This window comes from Scyliorhinus canicula, chromosome 16 (assembly GCF_902713615.1).
Source record: "Scyliorhinus canicula chromosome 16, sScyCan1.1, whole genome shotgun sequence".
Lineage (NCBI taxonomy): Eukaryota > Metazoa > Chordata > Chondrichthyes > Carcharhiniformes > Scyliorhinidae > Scyliorhinus > Scyliorhinus canicula.
Window position 1 is genome coordinate 71,945,679 of NC_052161.1, and position 24,851 is coordinate 71,970,529.

General features: G+C 44.4%; 1 protein-coding gene across 1 annotated transcript in view; it reads right to left on the reverse strand.

The window, feature by feature from the left end:
• Positions 1 to 3,705: 3,705 nt before the first annotated feature.
• Positions 3,706 to 24,851, reverse strand: part of LOC119979766 (rhotekin-2-like) — a 61,585-nt gene continuing 40,439 nt past the window's right edge. The window contains exons 6-12 of the mRNA XM_038822398.1: positions 24,604 to 24,804; positions 21,241 to 21,335; positions 17,461 to 17,567; positions 12,613 to 12,744; positions 11,237 to 11,402; positions 9,539 to 9,646; positions 3,706 to 4,893 (exon numbers count right to left, since the gene is read on the reverse strand). Of these exons, the coding sequence (XP_038678326.1) occupies positions 4,388 to 4,893; positions 9,539 to 9,646; positions 11,237 to 11,402; positions 12,613 to 12,744; positions 17,461 to 17,567; positions 21,241 to 21,335; positions 24,604 to 24,804 (1,315 nt within the window). The 3' untranslated portion in view covers positions 3,706 to 4,387. The remainder of the gene's footprint in view (positions 4,894 to 9,538; positions 9,647 to 11,236; positions 11,403 to 12,612; positions 12,745 to 17,460; positions 17,568 to 21,240; positions 21,336 to 24,603; positions 24,805 to 24,851) is intronic.

The window sequence follows — 24,851 nt, forward strand, 5'->3', positions numbered from 1 at the left end:
TGAGGGAACCAGGTGGGTTTTTACAACAATGGATGATAGTTTCATCATCATCATTACTGAGACTAGCTTCATATTCCATATTTTATTAATTGAATTTAAAAGTTCACCATTTAGCCTGGGCCTCTGGATTACTAGTCCAGTGACATTATTACCAGACCACTGTCTTAGCATCAAATACTCCCAGGCACGATACACCAAACCAGGTGCAGAGTAGAGCTCCCTCCACTCTGGTCCAAACGAGTCGTTTGTTCAAACAAGCAGCCAGCCTGACATTTTCCCACGTCTTCCACCTCTCATCGTTTACCTTCTTAAGCGGCAATGCCAGTGTGGGGTTAGGGGCACCCACTAGTTACGAGACTCGCAAACTCTTTTTAGTCGGATGGGAATGGGAAGGAACAAAGAAACATCTTCAAAATGAATCACCACACATTCAAGCTTCAGGGGTGAAAATTTATTTCTGACGGGCAGAGAGAAGAAAAGTCAGTAACATTGGAAAGGGAACGATGATAATTCACTGTACAAAACATTCCTAAAGGAAGTATAAAAAAAACTCAATACATCAAAAACTATTGAACCATTTTACCCTTCATCCCTGACAACTACATTTCCTGCTATTCGTTTAACATGTACAATTGCAGTCCATCATGCTCTTTCCAACACCAGGATTTGCTGTCAAAAGAAACAGTGGGGTTAATGATGCTCGTCATTTTTTAAGTGCAGAACGGTGCAGCGGCTTCAAGGTGATGGGGTCAATGCAAATATCCAAGTCTGCCCCAAGTTACATTGCTCTGCATGTAAACAGCATCTCTCTATTAGACCCACCATCGTGAGCACAGAATGTCAGAATTTGTAGGACCTGTGCCGTAGATGTTACATTCGGTCAGATTTGGAATTTTTTCAGTAAAATTGAAAACATTTTTTCTTCCCTTTGTCGTTTTCTACTTCTCTTTATTACTTGATCTGCCAATGAATTCACCCACTCTAATTTACCTTCTTTCACAGCCCTTTAACCTTTTATCCCCCAGTCCTTAACCTTCACTGGTTAAGGAGTCAGCCACCCTGTTGGCTGTTCTGTTCGCTCAGGGTCCCGAACATCCTGCTTCCCATCATCAACTCGCACTTTCAGCAAACTTTGCGGGAAATATATATATTTTTTTTTTTCCGAGTTGAATGGCGGCAACTCCAAAGAATGGCAGACACCCATCGCCAGACACCCATCTGTAAACAAATTCTGGCCCAGTGATTACTTGGGAGAGTAAACCATATTCAAACTGGTAGAAATTAGAGCCCATTTTCTGAATGTGGTTGTTGGCATTCCATGGCAGGTTAGAGCTTTTAAAACACCCAGCATGACTTTGAAATCTTAACACTACAAACAGTGAACGGCAGAAAACTATTGCTATTATTAAACAGTGATATTGAATTAGGGAGCGTAACAAACATGATTAATGCAGAAGACGAGGGGATTAAGAGGCCGGGGCAATTTAGACATTCTGAATTCTCCCTCAGTGTAGATTATCATAGAATTTACAGTGCAGAAGGAGGCCATTCGGCCCATCGAGTCTGCACCGGCTCTTGGAAAGAGCACCCTACCGAAGGTCAACACCTCCACCCTATCCCCATAACCCAGTAACCCCACCCAACACTAAGGGCAATTTTGGACACTAAGGGCAATTTATCATGGCCAATCCACCTAACCTGCACATCTTTTTGACTGTGGGAGGAAACCGGAACACCCGGAGGAAACCCACGCACACACGGGGAGGATGTGCAGACTCCGCACAGACAGTGACCCAAGGCAGAATCGAACCTGGGACCCTGGAGCTGTGAAGCGATTGTGCTATCCACAATGCTACCGTGCTGCCCTTTTAAAACTTTGATCAGATCACCCGTTAACCTTCTAAGTTCCAAGCGAAACAACCCTAGTTTATCATAGAATTTTAATAGATTAATAGTACCTGAACCGGCGCCAGAGTGTGGCGACTCGGGACTTTTCACAGTAACTTCATTGCAGTGTTAATGAAAGCCTGCTTACGACAATAAACATTATTATTTTGTAAATCAAGTTCAACATCTATAAATGTAACCAACATACTTTGGGAAAAATGCTCCCACATCGCCTCTGGATCAGGGAAGGATACTCGGATTCTCAATGGATTACCAGGAATGGTAGTCCTCATATTTCTCCCAACCCAGAGTCCCTGCGAGGGATCAGATTGATTGCCACTCAAATAGTTTGTCAACCATCACCGATGACCAGTCAGCCGAGGGGTCGGGAGGGCAACTGGGGAGGAAAGAATGACTGACAGAGACCATTGGTAGTTAAGCACTCATCTCCACACCTCAAACTAAGGAAACAAACCTTTGGAGTTCTGCCAACACCAGAAACAAAAACTGGACTCATTAGCGTTTTGAGCCTGGTGGGTCAAAACCAGGACAAGTGACTTCCAGAAAATATACCTTTGGAACTGGATTTACAGCCAAACAAAATTTATGTGATAAAGGTTTCACCTCCAGAATTGAGGGCAGCACCCAGCGGCTGAAGGAAATAGATGGATGAGTCAGTCCAACCTCAGTCATAGTCCGCAAGGGGCCGTAGGCATATTTTGATTGTTTATAGAGAGAAAAGTGCTTCTAGTTGGGGGGGGGGGGAGCAGCACTCCACATCAAGCATGGCTGGCCAGGAACCTCTCCCATTCTCTCAGCCTGTCACGGGTATGTTATAAGCATTAGCAACCCGTTGGTCATCTCAGGAACCCTCTTTTCATGGCTAACAAATCCCGGAGTATGATTTTACCCCAGAGATTCTGGCTCAAAGGCATTACGCACTGAGCCTGAAGACCTCGTTCAATGGATGGAGGAGAGTTCTTCAATATGCACAAACCGGGATAGATGTCACCTGTGGTCTCCGTTCTCTCTGTTTAATCAGCATGTCTCAATCTCGCGACCTCTACCACCTAGAAGGCCGAGGGCAGCAGACACATAGGAACACCATAGCTGACATGGAAATATATTGCCGTTCCTTCATTGTCATTGGGTTAAAATCCTGAAATTCCCTCCCCAATAGCAGTGTACCTAACCATGCGGACTGCAGCGGTTCAAGGCGGCAGCTCACCATTACATTCTCAAGGGCAATTAGGGATGGACAATAAATGCTGGCCCACCCAGCGAAACCAAAATTCAGTGAATGAAAACGAACAGTCAGTGGCTCAGGTTCTACTCCAGAAATTTGAGTACATAATCCAGGTTGATTCTCCAGGGCAGTAGCGAGGGAGTGGTGCACTGCCAGAGGTGCTATCATTCGGATGAAACATTAAACAGGGTACCCTTCTGCCAGATGGAAGTAGAGAATCTAATGATCATACTTTGAAGGAGGAAGAGTTCTCTCCAGTGTCTTTACCCTTTAGTCATCACCAAATCAGATTAACTGGCCATTAACTGGCCAGTTCAGCCATGATCTCATTAAATGGCGGAGCACAGTTGATGGGACGAATGGCCTACTTCTGTCCTACGTCTTATCACATTGCTGTCTTTGGGAGCTTGCTGTGTGAAAATTGGCTGCTAGGATTCCAGTATCACAACAGTGCTCCAATTAGTGAAAAGCTAATGTTTGGGTCATGGATGGGAAAGGGGCTAAATAAATGCAGGTCTTTCTTTCAAAAGGACTGGGCTCAGAAACAGGAGGAGGAATTTGGACTGGGAGACGAGATTAAGAAGTACTTTATTTTGTAAAGCTCTCTATCAAACGTTAGTTATGCATTAATAATCACAGTAATAAAACTGCCCGTGCCATCGGAGCTGCTTTATTACTTTAATAACTGGGCCGTGCACTGAAAACAAATCCAAAACGTAACTGGCCCAAGAAATCTGGGTTCCCCGGGAGCTACCGGCAGTTTCCGAAAGTTAAATGGAGACAAAATACAATCTTCTGAATTTCCTCTGCTGCTACACCAACATTCTTCACAGTCAACATAGAAAAGGTTAAGAAAACAAATCAGCTGTTTGAATGTTTTGCTCGTTGCACTATTTTTTGTTCCACTTAGCAGCACCACTTTCACTGCAAGAAGCCTTTCGTTCATTCAGCCCGAGAGAGAAAGCCGGACAGAAATTCCCCGAAATGAGAATTATTTTAGTGCAGGGGAAAACAGCGCTGAGTTCTGTGTGAAAATCACAGGGACAGATTTGGAAAGAAACTACCTGGCAAAAATATTAACAGCTAAATCAATAATTCCAGCTAATGACTGGCCCCTTGAAGGGCCGCATTAAACCCAAGTTGTTATGCTCATCCAAGAAATCCCCCAAAAAACACTTAATAAAACTACAGAAGAGGATCTAGCTGCCTACTTTGCCACAGTTTTCAGGTATTAGGTGTCCATCTCAAAATGTCTCATACTTGAGACGGAATCCAGGTTCTGGGATCAAACTTTGCCCTAATGGACCTTTTCTGACGGGGAGCAGGTACAGGTTTATCAGGCAGGCCCAGCTTAGCTGCTACCTGGGTCGCATTGCCACCCAGGACCTGGCTGGCTGACCGGTGTTGGGGAGGAGCCTCGGAGGGTTCCACGCCCGACGAACATGGGGCATTCCAGGAATTCTCTTTCTGGTCCCATTCCGGGTGAGAGTCCCCCTGCTGGAATGGCTGCTTTCCCGCAGGTGGAGGGGGAGCTGGCCTCTTCTTCGCTCTTCCCAGTGACGTCAGGGCAGGCTGGCCCCTGCCTTCTGGTGTCAAGGTGCTCTTCTGGATAACCATGTCATGGCTGCCATCAAACAGAGCTGCCCATCGAGGGGAGTGAGACCCCTCCTGCTGGCCCAGCAGGAACTCTCCATCTGTCGCCTGGATTCGGTTCCGGATTATGTCAACTAAACTCTCGTCCTTCCGAGGGGACTCCACGTCTGCAAAACAAAGAACGCAGCCAATTAGAGTTCCATTCCCCAGTAGTGGGAAGGAGTCACAATTCACCTCCAGCTTAACACCAGTAGTTCTGATTAACTGGACAAAACTTTCAAAGAGTTTTTCTACACTGGTGTAGATAAAGAAAGAGAGACACATACAAACAAGCGAGAGTGGGAGGGGGCCAATGGGAGGAATGAAGGCACAAGAGAGAAAGCATCGAGCCAGAGAGAGGAGGGAGGGTGGGGGCGAGGAACAGAGGGAGGATGGGAGGGGGTGGGTTAGGTAAAGGGAATCAGAGGTAGTGAGGGAGGGAGTGGGTACAGCAGAGACAGAGGGAATTAGAAGGGACAGATAAGCAAAGAGGGAGCGGTGGAGCGAGAGGGGAAACAGGGGGCAATGAAAGCGTGTGCGGGAGGGTGGGGGTGGTGGAAGAGTTGAAAAGAAGGAATAAAAACTGAAAGAAAACCAAGTCTGGTCAACTAGTTAATTGAACTGTGAGCGTGGACTCATGTTCTGCTGATGTCACCATTTTAGACTCCCACAAGATCCCAAGTGTCTGAATATCCAATTTCCAGAACTATTGAGAAATCACCACGTATGGTAGAAATTGCTTTAATGGAAGTTATTTCGCACAATTTAAGTATTCGAGCATGTGGTCACCACAAGTTGTGAAAGTATTTTTCTGACATTTCATTTCCTTTCTGTTCAGTAGTTTACCTGAACCACAAAGCGTAGACAGATTGTGACTCACCAGCCTTGCTGGGAATCATGATTAGCGACCACACTACATCAAATATCCCAATGGTGGGAAACAGACCGTATATGGTAACAGCTGCAGGAAGATGTGTGGCTCATTCATGGTATTCAGTGTTTTGCTTTTCTTCACACTCTTCCAAATCACAGTATATAAGACCATTAGAAAGGCCGCCAAGAACACTTTAAAGATGCGATATGTAGGAAATAGCATTAGAAACATAATCTATTAATAATGCAAATTCCAGTTTAGAAATGTATGCAAACATCAACATGTGACTGCATCTGGACCTTTTCAGCATTCTGTGGTATTAAACAATGGCACACACCACCACCTAGTGTTGAGACTGTAAATTACAAGAAACTCTTCCTATTTCCATTAGGGCTGCCTTTGGTCTGGGGACTGTAAGCATGTTCAAAAGCATTGGATTTAGTCATACATTAAATACATAAAAACATGCACTTATAGATTAGCCAATGTTTATTGACATTACTGTCATTCAACAAGTTGGAGGCACTCAGTGTACGAGACAAAGTCAAGTGAATCAAGCACTGATGCAGAGAGCAGGATCAGGGGGGCACAGTGGTCAGCACTGTTGCCTCATGGCGCCAGAGACCCGATTCGACCTTGGGTGACTGTGGCGAGTATATGCGTTCTTCCCGTGTCTGGTTTCCCTCGGGTGCCCCAGTTTCCTATCATAGTCCAAAGATGTGCAAGTCAGGTGGATTGGCCATGCCCCTTACTGTCAAGAGATGTGCAGGTTAGGTGATGGGGTTATGGAGATAGGATGGGTGGACATGGGTAGAATGCTCATTCGAAGGGTTGGTGTAGACTCAATGGGCCGAATAGCCTCCTCCCGCACTGTATGGATTCCATAATTTCAAACTAATCAAGCACTGATGTAGGGAACAGGATCTGGTTTCTTCAAAGGATCTTATGGAGACATATTACGCATGTTGATGGCTGAACAATCACCTCATCTCCCACTGTACGTAACAAACAATTACATGCCCCAATTCTGGCTTCTTGTATGTCCTTGATTTTAATCACTCCATTACCTGCAACTGACAAGGTCCTGGGCTCTCGAATTCACTCGCAAAACATTCCCATCTTTATACCGCTCTCTCTTCCTTTGAAACCTACCTCTTTGGCCTTACACTTTGGTTCTCCCCAATTTACCTGTTGCAGATGCATCTGTCCATGACAGTATTGTTAGCAGTAATTGCCATACAGTCTTTGTGGGGACAAAGTCCCATCTTCACACTGTGGATATGCTGTTGTGTGGCACCCCCACTATGCCAAATGGGAGTAGATTCAGGACAGATCTGACAGCTCAAAACTGGCCACCCACAAGGTTCTGTGAGCCATCAGCAGCAACAAAATCTCTTTCAACCACAAGCAGCAAACTAATGGCCTGACGTATCTCCATTCTACCATTATCACGCTTGGGGATCAACCCTTATTCAATGGATACAGGAAAGCGTGCCAGGAGGACCATCAGGCACACGTAAAAATGTACCTGGTACATGCATGCTCAATAGCACAGGCAACACATTATAGACAGAGCGAAGCAATCCAAGTCAATGGGATTAGATAAAAGCGCTGCAGTCCCCCTTCAGCCATGAATAGTGTTTCTCAGGTAGGGTGTGCTCAGCTAGCATTCTCTCCTTAGGACAACCCGTCTACTGCCTACAGTACCTAGTACATGATTGCCTGATGTCAGCGCCACTTCATGTGTCCCACAGATTAGCATATCCATTCCGTTAACCCGTTATACTACAGTGCTGGACCATGAAACAACTAATTTGAAGAGGAGGCCCCTCAAATGATGGGGGAGCCAAATAAGTCAGTGCAAAAGACAAGGCTGAAACATTTTCAACCATCTTCAGCCACCCGAGGACCCCAACAGTATAGATGCTAGTTTTCAGCCAATCTGATTCACTCCACAAAAAAGAACAGATACAGCAAAGGCTACAGACCCTGACAACATTCCGGCAAAGTACTGAAGACTTATGCTCTAGAATTAGGCTGCGCCCAGAGCCAATCTGTTCTCTTACAGCTACAACACTGGCATCTATCTGACAATGTGGAACATTGCTGCCCCCAGGTACACCCATTCTGTCCACAAAAAACAGGACAAATCCAAGCTGGACAATTACCACACCATCAACCTACTATCAATCATCAACAAAGTAGTCAGACTTATTCATCAATAACCTGCTCACTGATATTCAGTTTGGTTTCTGACAGGACCATCCGGCTCCTGACCTCATTGCAACTTTTGCAGAGAGATGGAGAGTGCCTGCCCTTGACACCAAGATGCCATTTGAGCAAACAAGCAACAGCAGTAAAACTGAAACCAATGGAAATCAGGTGGAAAACTCTCCACTGGTTGGGAGTCGTACTTCGCTCAAAGGGAGATCATTATAGTTGTTGGGAGACCAATCATCACAGATTCAGGATGTCACTGCAGGAGCTCTTCAGGGCAGTGTCCGAGGTCCAACCATCTTCAGCTGCTTCATCCTAATGTCAAGGTCAGAAGTGGGGATGATTGCAAAGTGTCCAGTATTATTGGCTACTTTTCAGATACTGAAGAAGTTTATGCTTGCACACAGCAAAGCTTGGAAATATTCAGGCTTGGGGGTCACAAATAACAAGAAACATTTGGACCAGAAAAGTGCAAGCAATGACCATCTCCGGCTGGAGAGAATCTAACCATCTCTCTATGACGTTGGAAACACTCAATCCCCCACTATCAACATCCTAGTGGGCCACCACTAAATAGAAAGTGAACCAGATCAGCCACATAAATACTGCAACTAGAAGAACTGGTCAGAAGCTGGGAATTCTGTGGTGAGTAACTCATCTCCCGACTCTCCAAAGCCTGTCCACTATCTACAAGGTACAAGTCAAGTGAGGAGTGTGATGGAATACTCTCCCCTTACCTGGATGAGTGCAGCTCCAACGACACTCAAGAAGCTTGGCACCATCCAGGCCAAAGCAGCCCGCTTGATTTTCACCCGTTCCACAAACATTCACTTCCTCCACCATCGATACATAGTGACAGCAGTGTGTACCATCTACAAGATACGCTGCAGCAACTCACCAAGGCTTCTTAAGGCAGCACCCTCCAGACCCACAGTCTCTACTACCTAGGACAGAGACATGTCAACACCACCGACTGAAAGTTTCCCAAATCACACATATCATTACTGTTCTTGCATCATCACTGGACCAAAATCTTGGAATTCCCTTCTTAACAGCGCTGTGGGTGTATCTACAGTTCAGGGAGTGCAATGGCTCAAGAAGATGGCGCCCCACCACTTGCCCAAGGGAAATTAGGCCTCTGCAATTGCTGTTGCCCTTGCCAGTGTCGCTCACATCCCATGAGTAAATTAAAAGGAAAACCAAGAATGATGATGCCAAATATCGTATTGTGTTTTGCCAGACGCTGGACAGATAACTTAATCTAAAAGAATTCGGAGGAGGAATAAAGAGTTAAGGAACATTGTAGTATACAATGTTACAACAAAGCCCAATTTTCATCCTGGCACATTTCAAAGAATGTGCCTTGCATTTGATAGATAGGCAATAAAATGAATTACAAAGCAGTGATACACAGAACATATTAATAAAACTGAGAGCAATGTACAAATCCAAGAAATGTATTCAAAAACACTGACATTTCCCAGCAGTTTTGTAGTCATAGATTTCAGTAACCTGACCCATATTAAAATTCACATCACTGGATTCCATCACTGCTGGTTAAATCATGCAGCTCCAAATTACGCATGGAATAGCATTTTTGTTTTATATATGGGAACTATTTGAATTTCAAACAATGATTCTTTTATTACAAGGCCACATTTAGAAAGGCAAGGGCCACTTACTCATATCGTCGTAGACTGAAGTTGCTTGTTTTGTGAGGAATAAAGGTGGTTTCCGTGGTGACATAATCTCAATTTTCATAAGCTCTTTGCAACAATGCTTCCACTGGCCTGAAAGTTAAAGCACAGCCATTTCTGGAATTTTAAAGAAAAATTAAAACAAACCCTCTCTTAATGGGAATCTGGGAAATTTCCAATACGACAGCATTTATTGAGCAAAGAATTACTTTCAACAAGGAGAAACCATAAACTATTCTCAAGCGTTTAAAAAAAAAAGGTTGACAGGATGACCTGCCTGTCAAAATCTTTAAATTGAATTACGCTGATCAGACCATTAAAAGGCTTTTGTTATAATGAAAATAAAGAAAATGTTGCTCAGGAAGTTAGTCCTACTCACTAATCTTTTGCTGGTAAAATTATTAAAATGAGGATTAAAGAAATTACAGGGTAGAATGCAGATATTCTGTCCACTGTGCCTGTTTATAGCAACTTGCCCTTGAAACCACAGGCATCTCAAAATTTAGAACAGAAGGAGGTCATTTAACCCCTCGAACCTGCTCTGCCATTCGATCATGGTCAATCTATCCTCGACTTCAGTTCCCCCCCTTTTCCACTTCCCTACCAACCTCAAACTTAAAACCTCTAATTTTACTTGCTCATCCTTTCCCCGTATTCTTTTTGTATGTTCTCATTTGTCAGTTGGTATCAGGATAGTGTTGCAGCAAAGATGGAGACCATGGCACCATCTAAAGGCTGCAGCCTGTAAATACGCCGTTACCATCATCTGTTTACATAGCAAATTTCAATTATAAATTAGCACATTGGCATTTTGACGACATAAAACGCTTGGGTCAAAAATCCTGAAAGGAAGCCACACATATTCAGAAACTTTCGCTATTGCATGGTGTTGGGAGAGATTGTTTAAGTACAACCTTCAGATGAGGCGGTTAATAGAACTAGGCTTGGACAAATGAATGTAAACAGTTGTCATTTTAAATTCACACAATCGGCCTTTTTTTTACATTTCCATCATGAAATTCCATTATAAAAGCTTAGGGAACAGTTATTCCCTGGTACAATACAAACTCTGTGGGAACCGTGTGTCTATAGTTTAAAGCTTTAAAGTCACCTGTTCCTCCCTTACCATGCTAAGTCACAAATTATTCATTATCTTTATTGGCCAGTTTTCTAAAAAAAATAAAGAGACTCAATTTGCATTTCAATGAATCACTATTATTTGCTCCCTCTGTCTCCTTCGGGATCCTGTCTCATAATCGACCACTTGCTCACTGAAATATTGTTTCCGCAAACCCGTTTAATGTTTACTCCCCTTCTGGAACCTGCCATGTTGGGCAAGACACTGAGACTGGACAGTGAAGGACACCATCTTGAAGCTAACAAATGGACCCCTGAGCTTGCTCCTCTCAGATGGCACAAGAGGAACAAAATGGCTGACAATAATCTTTCGCCTGCTAAATCAATTAAAAGCAAAGATGAGTGTCACTCCAATTCCGGTGGGACATGACTGAGCAGATCACCCAGCGATCGGCTCAGGCAGACCACCTTAGCCTTCAGCGAGAGAAGTGCATCGCTATGATTAATTTGCGGGGAGCAGCATTTGGTCTTTTGTGTATTTGGTTGCTGCGCCCTGCGAATCTGCCGACAATCAACAGCTTTTGCCACTGCTCTCTGTCAACTCACTCATATCACCAAAGTGCTGCCAGAAGGCCTCCATCCACTGCTGTAGATCATCTTTGCAGTCTGCAGAAAACACCCGGCTCGTCGTCTCGCCACTGTAGGGGTTGATGAGGGAGAAGCTGTACATCTTCATCGCTGAACCTTTTCCCATGGTGCGGATTCTTGTTTCCTGCATGTTTGAATCACAACAGTTCAGATGCCATTCTGGCCAGGGGATCACTAATTTGTGTTTATAGATTACTTTTAACATAGTTAAATGCCCGCAACGCCACGGGTGCATTATTAGACAAACTTTGACACAAAGGAAGAAGGCATTAGTGACAGGTGGGACTGGCAATGGTGCAGCAATGAAAATCAAAATCCACAAGAATGAGAGGAACGTACAAACTTTAAAAACATGGGACTTGGATCAAAGTTATAACAGGGAAATTGGCCATTTGGCAGAAGCTGCCCAGGCCAACATTCACCCACAATGCAAGCAAACATTTACACACTTCCCTCCCATGAATCGTGGTTTCTTGCCATCAACCCTTTCAATTTACCAACCCAAAAAAGCAAAGTGGCAATAACAGAACTTTGCTTTTACAAGTTGTTCTCCCCACAACTCGCTCACGCGTTACATGTCATTGCCTAGTCTAGTGACAGTAGATTGAAAACTTCCATCATTCTTTCCAGATATTAAATGCTCCCTGTCCTATATTCAGAGTTGATGCATTTAACACAGGAAGCTACCAAGTTCATTCCCTGCTCTGTTAGCTGATGTTACCAGCAGACGCAGGACTAGTTAACCTCCTTGTACCTGTGCATTACGGGTGTCCCCTATTCCTGATGACTCAAGTGACCATACGTTGGGAGTTTTGGTACTCGTGCATGTGTCTGTATGGATCGCAGATGACCAAAGGATCAGATTTAGAAGTGAGCATCCCAATAACACTCATCAAGACTGCTTCAACAGCACCTTCCAAATCCGCAACCTCCACCACCTAGAAGTGCTTTGGAGCACCACTACCGTCAACAATTTTTAAATCATTCTGAGATGCACTTAATAAAAGGTGCTACATAAAAAGTATGTTTTTAAAATTTTATATACATTGGAAATCGATTAATGCTGGACAAAATTCCTTACTCAGATGAGGACGTTTGTCAATCTGAGACTGTGCAGACTCTTGTCAATGTTAACAAATCATTGCTTGAAAGGGAGCAAGCAGACATCTTACTTGCTTCCAAGCAGCTCAGGCCTGTATGTAGCATATGTGACAATTCCACCCCCCCCCCCCCCCCCCCCCAACTCCTCCCCACCCAAATGTTCACTCTCTGTGTTGCTTCATGCAGCCAAATGTAACAAGTAGCTTCCTCACAACCAATGGGAAATACTGTACCTTATCAATGGCTATTTTCAATGTAGGATCCACTTGTGCCTCGATTTCTTCAGGAGTGTAATACACCATGAGATAGCCACGCCTTAGGACACAGTACAGCCTTGTCCAGTTAGCCAGCCCTCCTACAGTTTGCTGGAAAAAATGAGAGACATCCAGCACTTGAATGACCGTTTCATCAACAGTCTGCTTCCCCCCACCCCCAACCCTTGGCTGACAGGTTCACACTAATTAAAGATAACGGCAAATGGTTAATTACTGAACGCCTCTCTTTTTAAAAAAAAAAAATTGCTGCATTCTTGGAATGAGACGTGTGTATCGGTCTGTTAGGGCTGTGCAGTGGAGTGAGCTCCACGGTGCTAACAGCCCTTTCGGTTCCCTTTCAATCTGCTCGTCATAATGCTGTAATGGAAAGGACATCTTGCTCCTGCTGTATTAGATGAGAAGAAGTGGCACACAAAAGATCTCAATTAACATGTGTTGTTCGTTGTGAAGGGAGCAGAGTGAATTGGGGGTGGAAACAGCTAGTGAAAGGACTTGATAATCCTTATTCTTTGTGTGGTCGTATTTACTTACAGAAGAGGCCCATTGTAGCTGCTCTCGGGACGCTTTAGGGCAAAGCAGGTTTCCTAATGTGACTAATAAAATATGCAACTGATATCTTGAAAGACTTCAAACATTTTTTAATAGTTGCTTGTGCAAACTGCTTATCAGTGTAAACTTTTCCCTGTGCCAGTGAATACTTTGACAAGCGATTTAATATTTGCCTGCTTTGCCAGCACAAGTAGTATTCACTTGGAGGGATCTCTAAGGGCTGGCAAACAATGGAGGCATTCAATACTTTTAGGTTGTTTGAAATTGCTATTTACACTAACTTCACCTACAACAAGAACGGAGGAGCTGGCAAAAAAAAGCATCAAAAATCCAGTTCGACATGGCAAGTAAAATAATTGATCAAATGCTGGAGACATTCACTTTGAAATTTGGTTTTATTGGCTTGATAAAAACAAGGAAAATAAATTCGTTCTGGGACTAGTTACTGGAAGAGTTCCCAGCATTTTAAAATTCAACATTGTAAAAGTGGCTTCCTATTAAATACCAGGAAAGTTGCCTGTTGTTTCTTTCACAACAGCTGATCTGCTCCCGTTTTATTCCTTTTAGCACAACAAAATCCAAAAGGGACTCGGAGATGAAATCAGCACCTCTCAGCCACTGCCAAGGCCTTTCACTGAACAGAAGGTACAGTCATGGTAGGAGCAACAACGTCTCACCAGGAAAAGATGTTTGGAACAGTGCATCGTCCCTCAAACATCGCTGACAGCTCATAGTGCATGTGACTCTTAATCACTGGCAGGTGACCAAAGGCAGTAGTTAGTCACTGATAACATCATTGATCTAACTACAGAGGTGCATTCCCGCTGAAAGCACCATCCTACAAGGTGATCTTGAACCTGAGCACACAGGGACAATGGGAACAGCTCAAGATTTCTTCAGGTGCCACTTTGATGAAGGAAAGATTGCCCAGCTCTGCTGCGGGATTCAAGAATTCCATCAGATATTGGAACACAAGAAGTAGAGTAGAGGATATGATGCATCGGGTCTGCTCCACCATTCAATTAGATCATGACTGATCTGATGTGATAATAACAGATTCACTACACTCGAAGAAATTTCTGCTTTTCTCGGTCTTAAACGGACGGCTCCTTACTCTGAGATTATGCCCTCTAGTTCAAGACTTTCCCACAATGGGAAACTACATCTCAGCATCTAGCCCCCTGAGAATCCTATATGTCTTAATAAGGTTGCCTCTCATTCTTCTAAACTCCAATGAGTACAGGCCCAAACTACTTGGCCTTTCAAAAAAATCCCACCATACCAGGGATCAACCAAGTGAACCTTCTCTTGACTACCTCCAATTCTATCTTTCCTTAGATAAGGGGACAACTGTTCACAGTATTGTAGGTGTGGCCCAATTAGTGCTTTGTATAGCTTTAGCAAGTTTTCCCTATTTTTATACTCCATTCCCTTGAAATGAAGGCCAATATTCCATTTGCCTTTCCTATTAACTGCTCAACTTATAGAATCATAGAGTCCCTACAGTGCAGGAGGAGGCCATTCGGCCCATCTAGTGTGCACCGACCCTTTGAAAGAGCATCCTACCTAGGCCCACACCCCCACCCGTTCTGCGTCACGCAGTAATCCCACCTAACCTTTTGGACACCAAGGAACAATTTAGCATGGCCAATCCACCTAACCTGTACATCTTTGGACTGTGGGAGGAAACCGGAGCAACCGGAGGAAACTCATGTGGACACGAGGAGAACAGTTTATGATTTATGCACCAGCTACCCCAAGTCCCTCTGTGCTGCAGTTTTTCTCCATTTAAATAATATTCAGCTTCTTTATTTTTCCTACTGAAGTGCATAACTTCACATTTTTCTACATTATCAATCTGCCAATTTTTTGCCCATTCACTTAATACCCCTCTGTAGACTCTTTGTCATCCTCACCATTTGCCTTTGTCCTTGTTTTGTGTCATCCGCAAACTTGTCAATAGTACATTCACTTTTCTTGTCCAAGCCATTAGTTTATGGTGTAAATAATTGTAGCCCCAGCACGGTCCCTGTGGCACTCCACTGGTTACAGCTTGCCATCCTGAAAATGCCCCTTTTATCCCAACTTTCTGTCTTCTATCAGTTAGCCAATCTTCTATCCATGCTAATATACTATCCTGAACTCCATGTGCTCTTGCCTTATTAAGTAGCCTTTTGTGCGGTACCTTATCAAATGCTTTTTGGAGTCCATGTATATTACATCTACTGGTTCTCCTTTATCTATCCCGCTCGTTACCACCTCAAAAAATTCTAAGAAATTTGTCAGTCATGATTTCTCCTTCATGAAGCCGTGTTGACTCTGCTTGATTATATTATGTATTTCTAAATGTTCAGCTATCAAATCTTTTATAATGGACTCTGAACATTTTCCCAATGTCAGATGTTCAGCCAACTGGCCTATAAACTACCTGTTTCAATGTCTCCCTCACTTTTTGAAAAGAGTATTGCAGTGGCCCCGATTTAGATTCCCCGACCAATTGAAACAATCTTAGTATCTACCTGATCAAGTCCCGTTAGAATCTTGAAGGTTTCAATGAGATCGCCTCTCTTTCTTCCAAACTCCAGAGAATACAAACTCTGTCCTGAAGTGGAGTAACTGGATATATGGAGCGATTGGTCAAGTTCAATTACTGTACAAAGTCATGACTGACCAGTTCATTCAAAGTTCCAAGGGACAGCATTCACTGCAATGCATGATGGGAGTTTTGGGAGGTGAGAAAGAGATCTGTCACTGCACATTCTGGTGGCAAGACAGTCGCTTGCCGGCACTTAAAAACTAAAATAGTGTCTATTTCAAAAACACATTATCTGGGCAGGCAATTAGAATAGGATTTACAATTTGCTTCAAAAAAATGAACCACCAATTCACATTCTCACATTTGGCATGTTCAGGATTAGTTGACCATTTTAAATACATTCAAAAGATTTCAATCAAAGACAGCTGTTAGTAGTTTAGATGGAAGTTGTTGTTATGCTGGCTGGAGATGTGCTTAGTGTAACAAGATGGAAATAGTATGCAAATACTCCCCAGTAATCACATTTAACCATCTGTACACACACAGCAGTTTTTCCTTAATCAGGCCTGTATTTTCTGGTCCTGGCTTGCTGAATGCATAGATTCAAAGTGCTGATATGTGAAACCGAGATGATAGGATTTTTGTATTTAATCTTTCTTTAGTCTATTATAGGAGTTGTTGAAGTTGCTTCATCATTTTCCCATTATCTACATGATGAAAGCAACAAGCTTAAACAGGCACAGCCCATATTGCTATTAAGGAGCTTGGTGACCTCCCCCTGACCCTATCTAAATGCTACTGCAATAATAGTCCAAAATCAAACCCCCATCATTCACCTGCATTCTCAGTTTCAACGCAAATAACTTCAACACACAAAACAGTGACAGAAGCCAATACTAAGGCGCCAGTCCAAAGGCTGCTTTACCAGCTCTTGACTGTGATTAGATATTCAATTGGTCAGGCTTAAAGCTGGGGCACACCGGCTGAGGGAGACCCAGGTTGGGAACAAGTGACACAAATACCAACAGAAGTGTAGTGTGTGAGCCACACAATTGACAGAGAGAGCGCCAAGTGACTGAAAGAGAGAGGGCAGAGGGAGAGAGAGAACCATGCAATCAATGGAGGGAAAGTGTGATTGATGGAGTGATAAAGCGATTGATGCAGTGATCGCCACTTAAATAAATTATCGGTTCGTCTCATGCGATGGGATCTTGCTGTGTGAAAATTATCAGCCATGTTTACAACAGTGATTACATTTTAAACACACTCCCTTGGCTATGAAATGTGTGGGATATCTCGAGGTTATGCACCATACCAGGGGATTTGGCTGGACAGCTTTTTTTTGACTGGCAGAGACAGGATGGGCCAAATGGTCTCCTGCACCATTAATTCTGTATATTTCTATACATTGAGAAATAATGTTGCCACAGGAACTGGGGAGACCAAAAGGGGAAAGTAGGAATCATTTTGTGAAGAAAATAGTGTGCAATAAAGGTTTGCTCCTTACTCGAATTGAAGCAAAGGCAACTGCTTTGTATTTCTTATAACAGCAGGAGTGAAGCACAGAAATAGATTGTGCGCAAAAAAACTGAAGGACTGGCGGAACCAGGGCTAAAGGGCAAGTTTGGAAAGCATATGGATGAAATACTACTTCAGTGTGCACATTGAGAATGGCGTGGAATGGGACAAGATAGCTAAGCTACGTATGGAGTCAGTCTTACCTCCAGATTGAGGTACCCAGTCATCATATCCGTGGTCATGCACGCTGGCTGAGCTATTAATCGGCAGCACAAGTTTCCATATAAGGGCAGCCAGAAAGAAGATTCCTCTAGAGAGTGAAACATGGTATTGAAAAAGTAGCTACAATTTCAACGGCACAACTCGAGTCTACTGGAGGAACAGCTGGAATATTAGTCATCGAATGGTTACCCAGAATATTTAAATAAGATTAAGATCTGACTGGAATGATTGGTTTAAATAAATTTTAATAAACGTAGCCCCCTACACCTCCAGTTTATTTTACATAAAGAGAATCTTGCCCATGACATTGCTCGAGGTGTGCTGCGGGGCATGTGGATTTACAACTACAACAGGCACGACTGGGCTAGTTCGGGCAGCCAGCATTCCCACAGGAGACAGACAGTCAGAAGTGGAACCAATTCTCTCTACCCAGCAGGACAACAATATCATGTCTAAGTGAGTTAGCGTGAGCACCTCTAGTCCTTTTACCACAATCCACGCGCAGTGCAGGGTGAGGAATGGCCAGTGTAACGAGTGAGGAAACAATTCTGTGACTTATTTTTCCGAGACTCTTGGGAGTTTTAAGCTGCACCTTGCACCTCCGATTGAACTGGTAAAATTCCTCACACACTGAAGTCAGCTGCTCCATTGACTAGCCACGACCCAGTCCACAGTTAATGGCTCTTCGCAGTATATTCAATAATCCCAATGTATTTATATAATCACCCTAAATGGCAGTGCAGAAAAAAACCAAAAAACAGGCTCACTATCACATCCCATCCTGTCCATGACCACTGGACAGGATTACACCAGTCGAGCTGTGCATTATGAGGGCGGGACACAAAAGTGGTGGTGAAGGGAGTGAAGTATTAAGGAGCCCTTTGACAGCATCTTCCAAACCTGTAACCGCTGCCACGTGAAAGAACAGAGGGAGCACCTTCACCAAGCCATACACCAGCCTGGCCTTCAAACTAGATCGCTCTTCCTTTGTTGTCGCTGGTTCAAAAAACTGGGACACTCTCCCTAACAGCACTGTGGATGTGCTTACATCACGTGCAGCAGTCCAAGGCAGTGGCTCCTTCCCAAGAGCAGTTAGGGAAGGGTAATAAGCGCCACCCTTGCCGGTGATTCTCACGTCCCGTAAAAGAAAGTAATTGTGACCATTTAAAATAAATGATGCTCCATCTTTCAATAGGAATACAAGAGAAACTTAATTAAACTAGGTGAGAACATTCATCATCTATTATCCACCTTGTACTGGAAGTAAAAACTATTTCATGAAATCATTGAAAAAATTTGAAGTGTCCAGGAATGGGAAGCTAAATGTGCATTCCCGACGGGCCTGGCTGCCTGCAATCTATCAGCATCTTACTGATTATTAATGCCAGCTCTCACATCACCGTATCAATCTTAAAATGGTTTCAACTGAAATATATAAAGTGTTCTTTTTTTTTTTTATTTAGCGTACCCAATTATTTTTTCCAATTAAGGGGCAATTTAGTGTGGCCAATCCACCTATCCTGCACATCTTTTTGGTTGTGAGGGCGAAACCCACGCAGACACGGGGAGAATGTGCAAACTCCACACGGACAGTGACTCAGGGCCGGGATTTGAACCCGGGTCCGCAGCTCCGTAGGCAACAATGCTAACCGCTGTGCCACCGTGCTGCCCTATATAAAGTGTTCTTAGATAAGGTTGCCTAGGTTTGTCCGAGAATCACCAGGGATTAACAATTAATCTGTTGTAAACAACCCGGATAAAAAAAGTGCACAACAAAAAGTTTTTTTTCCATCTCCTTCTAACAGTTTTGTTTTTAAATTATAAAAAACATTAGAGATAGGACAATGGGTTGTTCGATCAACAGTCGAGAATTGTTCATAGAATCATAAAATCTTTACCGTGCAGGGGGCCATTCAACCCATCGAGTCTGCACTGGCCACTCTGCCGAGGTCCACTCACCTGCCCACCCACCCTACCCCCGTAACACCAAGGGGAAATTTTAGCATGGCCAATCCACCTAACCTGCGCATCTTTGGACTGCGGGAGCAAACCCATGCAGACACGGGGAGAAAGCGCAAACACCACACAAGAGAGTCACTCAAGGCTGGAAATGAACCCGGGTCCCTGGCGCTGTGAAGCAGCAGTGCGAACCACTGTGCCACCTATCTGATAGCGAGGAATCTGCACAATGTTGGGGCAAGAAGCAGAGGACCATGGCGATTACAGCAAACTTACCACACAATAGGCCATTCAGCCCATCAGGTCTGTATCAGCGTTAACGCTCTGGACAAACTTCTGCCAACGTACGTCATCTGAACACTATTAACATTCCCTCCTGTTCCTTTCCACCTTGGGTACTAATGGATGCCATTTACAAGAGGAAGCTCAACAATGCACATGATAAAATGTCCCACATTCTGTCCACTCCCTGGATCAAGAATGATGGACATGTTGGATGAGCAGTAGCAGGAGTGGGTGCGTGTCTGGGGTAGCTAGAGATGGAGACAATGGCCGGGATTTTGCAGCCCTGTCGTGTGAGTTGCGGCGGGTCAGCCATAATTCCACTGGCGTGCGGTAGGACAGGAAGAGCCTGGCGGCATGCAGAGGCAGAAAGCCCCAGCTAATGCGATAAATCCCCCAACCAGAGGTGGCCACCATGGACTTGTGGCATCACATAGGCAGAAAGGGCTTGTAAACGATGTCACAAGCGTGTAATAATTGCATTACAGATTACAAGGACAGCTATTTGAAAAGGTACATTTGTGTTGTACACGGAATTACAAAGTATTTTTAAAATGGAAGTAGGACAAACAACATATGGCACATTCTGGTGTTTTTTCAATCCTCTTAAGACTCATATCTTTGGAGTGGCTACAAAGAGTCATTAAACAAGCTGCAAACACCCCTCCTGGGATGCCCGGTGAATTGTAAGTGGTGTGAAAAACCTTTACATTTGAGGAAACAGGAGACAGGAAGGGACTTCAAAAGGACCTCAACATATTGACGTCTTTATCTGGGAGGAACAATGCTTCAATGGTATTCATAGCAACCATTTTAATTTTTGGAACTATATAAAGTCTGTTTGGCATCAGTCAATTGAATGCAGAGCTCCAGGAAGAAAATAAATCGACAGATATTCGGCCGATAGAGTCCTGACACTTACAAATGTGCCACTGCCACAGAATGAGTGAGGTGTAGGAAACATTCTCTCTCGCCCTCTCCTAAAAACCTGCCGTGTCCACCCGACCAAGGCAAACACCGACTGGTTGACTGCAGAAGGCATTGCAACTGCTAAACCCAACCTCAAGTTACAAGCCCTTCACTTCGGAAAGAAGGACCTCCCAGCAATGGGCCCCGCAACAATATCTCACAGAAGCCGAGTTGAAATCTCATCTTTCAGTTTTTAAAAAATCTTTATCTGCTTTTAATTTTTGCGACAAAAGCTGGTCGGAGTTATTTTCAAACTGAATCCACTCATCTATTAAGAGTAGGCTACATATGCACACACAAACTCTTAGCTCCCAGATCATTTGGCTAGATCACTGGGCTAAATCGCTGGCTTTTACAGCAGACCAAGGCAGGCCAGCAGCACGGTTCAATTCCCGTAACAGCCTCCCCGAACAGGCGCCGGAATGTGGCGACTAGGGACTTTTCACAGTAACTTCATTGAAGCCTACTCGTGACAATAAGCGATTTTAATTTTTAATTTTAAGGAAGCGCCTTTTGTGTGGTCATGACACTGTAAAGAGAGGTATACTCACCGTTTCCTAGGATACTGAGACCGTGAGTTCGGAAGCTAGCTTCAGCATCATCCAGTTTGAGTATAGTTTCTGCAAGCAGATGATATTTGACACCACTGGTGTGGCGAGGGGTGGGGTGGGGGAGTGGGGAAAGATCACAATGTTACTCTGCTGCAATATCTACCACGCACACAAGCCAAAAACAAAAATCAGAGCACTTCCGTGGACTCAATTAGCTCCAAGCCACCGAGATTGCTCAGCAAATCAAATTACCAGGGTCCATTTCGTTCACATTCTACCTTCCTGTCACTTGGTTGATACAACAAAGCTGGAGCTGACGACTAACCACAGCGGTCAACCCAATTAGCATCCAACAGACTTGGGACACGAGGTGAGGAAAACCTCCAGTGGTGGAGAGCTTTAGGAACCATAGTTCCAAGGCTGCCCCTTAAGCATGCTATACTTACCATTTGACCTTTTTAAAAAAAAATCATTTTTACGGGACGTGGGTGTCGCTGGCTAGGCCAGCATTTGTTGCCCATCCCGAATTGCCCCCGAGAAGGTGATGGTGAGCTGCCTTCTTGAATCACTGCATACCATGTGGTGTAGGTATACCCACTGTGCTGTTAGAGAAGGAATTCCACGATTTTGACCCAGCGACAGTGAACTGCAATATATTTCCAAGTCAGGATGGTGAGTAGATAGGAGGAGAACCTCCCCTGTCCTTCTAGATGACAGGGATCGTGGGTTTGGAACGTGCTGTCCAAGGAACGTTGGTGAGTTCCTGGAGTGCATCTTGTAGGTGGGCCCACTGCTGCTACTCTGCGTCAATGACGGAGGGAATGAAGTGGGCTGTTTTGTCCTGGACGGTGTTGAGCTTTTTGAATGTTGTTGGAGCTGCACTCACCCAGGCAAGTGGATCCATCACATTCCTGACTTGTGCTGTGTAGATGGTGGACAGGCTTCGGGGAGTCAGGAGGGGAGTTACTCTCTGCAGGATCCTAACCTTCATCCTGCTCTTGGAGACACTGTATTTATATGGCTAGTCCAGTTCAGTTTTTGGTCAATGGTAACCCCAGGATGTTGATAGTGCGGATTTAGTGATGGTAACGCCATTGAACGTCAAGAGGCGATGGATTGATTCTTATTGGAGATGGTCGTTGCCTGGCACGAACGTTACTTGCCACTTGTCAGCCCAAGTCTGAATATTGTCCAGGTCTTTCTGCTTTTGCAAGTGGACTGCTTCAACGTCTGTAGAGTCATGAATGGTGCTGAACATTCAGCGAATATCCCCACATCTGATCTTATAATGGAAGAACGGTCATTGATGAAGTAGCTAAAGATGGTTGTGCCTAGTACACAGCTCGGAGGAACTCCTGCAGTATTGTCCCAGGACTGAGGTGACTGACCTCCAACAACCCCAACCATCTTCCTTAATGTCAGGTATGACTCCAACCAGCGGAGAGTTCCCCCCCTGATTCCCATTGACTCCAGTTTAGCTAGGTTTCCTTGATGTCACACGCGATCAAATATTGCCGTGATGGCAAGGCCAGTCACTCTCACCTCACCTCTGGCATTCAGCTGTTTTGTCCATGTTTGAACCAAGGCTGTAATGAGGTCAGGAGCCGAGTGACCCTGCCGGAACCCAAACTGAGCGTCAGTGAGTAGGTTATTGTTAAGTAAACGTAGCTTGATAACACTGTTGATGACCTTTTGCTGATGATTCTGGGGCAGCAGGGTAGCATGGTGGTTAGCATAAATGCTTCACAGCTCCAGGGTCCCAGGTTCGATTCTCGGCTGGGTCACTGTCTGTGTGGAGTCTGCACGTCCTCCCCCTGTGTGCGTGGGTTTCCTCCGGGTGCTCCGGTTTCCTCCCACAGTCCAAAGATGTGCGGGTTAGGTGGATTGGCCATGCTAAATTGCCCGTAGTGTCCTAATAAAAGTAAGGTTAAGGGGGGGTTGTTGGGTTACGGGTATAGGGTGGATACGTGGGTTTGAGTAGGGTGATCATGGCTCGGCATAACATTGAGGGCCGAAGGGCCTGTTCTGTGCTGTACTGATCTATGTTCTATGATTGATAGGGGGGTAATTGGCTGGGTTGGTTTTGTCCTGTTTTTTGTGTAGAGGACATACCTGGACAATTTTCCACATTGTCGGGTAGATGCCAGTGTTGTAGCTGTACAGGAACAGCTTGGTTAGGGGCGTGGCAAGTTCTGGAGCACACGTCTTCAATACTGTTGACAGAATATTGCTGGGGCCCATAGTCTTTGCAGCATCCAGTGCCTTCACCCATTTTTTGATATCACATGGGGTGAATCAAATTGGCGGAAGACTGGCACCTATGATGAAGACCTCTGGGGGAGACAGAGATGGATCATTCAATCCTAACTTCTGGATGAAGATTATTGCCAATGCTTCAGCCTTGTCTTTTGCACCGATGTGCTTTTTATTGACTTTGTAGTGGTTTGAATCAACTTACTGGCTTGCTGGGCCATTTCAGAGGGCAGTTAAGAGTCAACCACATTGCTGTGGATCTGGAGTTACAGAAGACTAGAACAGGGAGGAATGCAGATTTCCTTCCCTAAGGGGCATTAATGAACCAAATGGCTTTTTACGACAATCAATAATGGTTTCATGGTCATCATTAGACTTTTAATTTCAGAAATTTATTGGATTCAATTTGCTGTGGCGGGATTCAAGCCCGGGCCCCCAGAATATTACCCTTGGTCTCTGGTCATCCTGACAATGTAATCTAGGCACATAGGGCTAAGACATCCCTTCAAACAGTTACCGGGTGCACATCAAGCCTTGTCAAAGTTGCAGCTTTTGTTTCCCCTCCATCTCCCGCAACCATGAACCAATTGATCGATCGCGAAGGACTGACTAACGCTACCATGGTGCTAAAGAGAAAGAAGTTCTTATCTACACGGACGTTAGTCAACCTCCGGGATCCCTCTGGAGTGCTGAATTCTTTAGATCAGGGATGTGAAAGGATAGAAAGAACATCAAAGTGAAAGGGATTGAGTGGTCAAGAATTGAAGGTGGAACCTTGTTCCACTAAGAGACAGCTCTGTTTGCAGTGTGCCTTTAAATTCTGGTGGTCTGGGCAAAGGGGGAAGAAAGTGAGCGGACTTGCAACCTTCTTCTAAAGTCAAGGGTGCTCAGACATAGGTATTCCCTGGGAAACCTCAGGAGCACCGCACATTCCGCTCGAACCCCTGTGCCTGTTTGCTCATTTTAATATCCTTGCTTAAAGCTAAAAGTTGAATTAACATTCTTCAGGATGCCAGCTTTTCCCCATTTTAACAAAATTTAAACGCCCAGAAACGTCGTGTTAATTATATTGCGTAGAAAGAGCACACTGAATTTTTCAAAAGGACTCACGCTGCCACAGGGTTTGTCAGTAGGATGGAGTCAAGGTCTCCACTCTCCAGAGCCGACGTGAGCTTCTTTCCCGTTGCCCTACTGAGAGAGGTGCTGATTTTTCGGGCCAGTCTTTTTGGAGTATTGACAATGGAAGGTCCCTCTTCCATGCAGCAGCTATACACCTCCAACCTCAATTCGAAACCTGGCTTTACGTCATCACTGCACAGAAATGGTGCCAACAGAAATAGGTGAGTGGCATCATCACG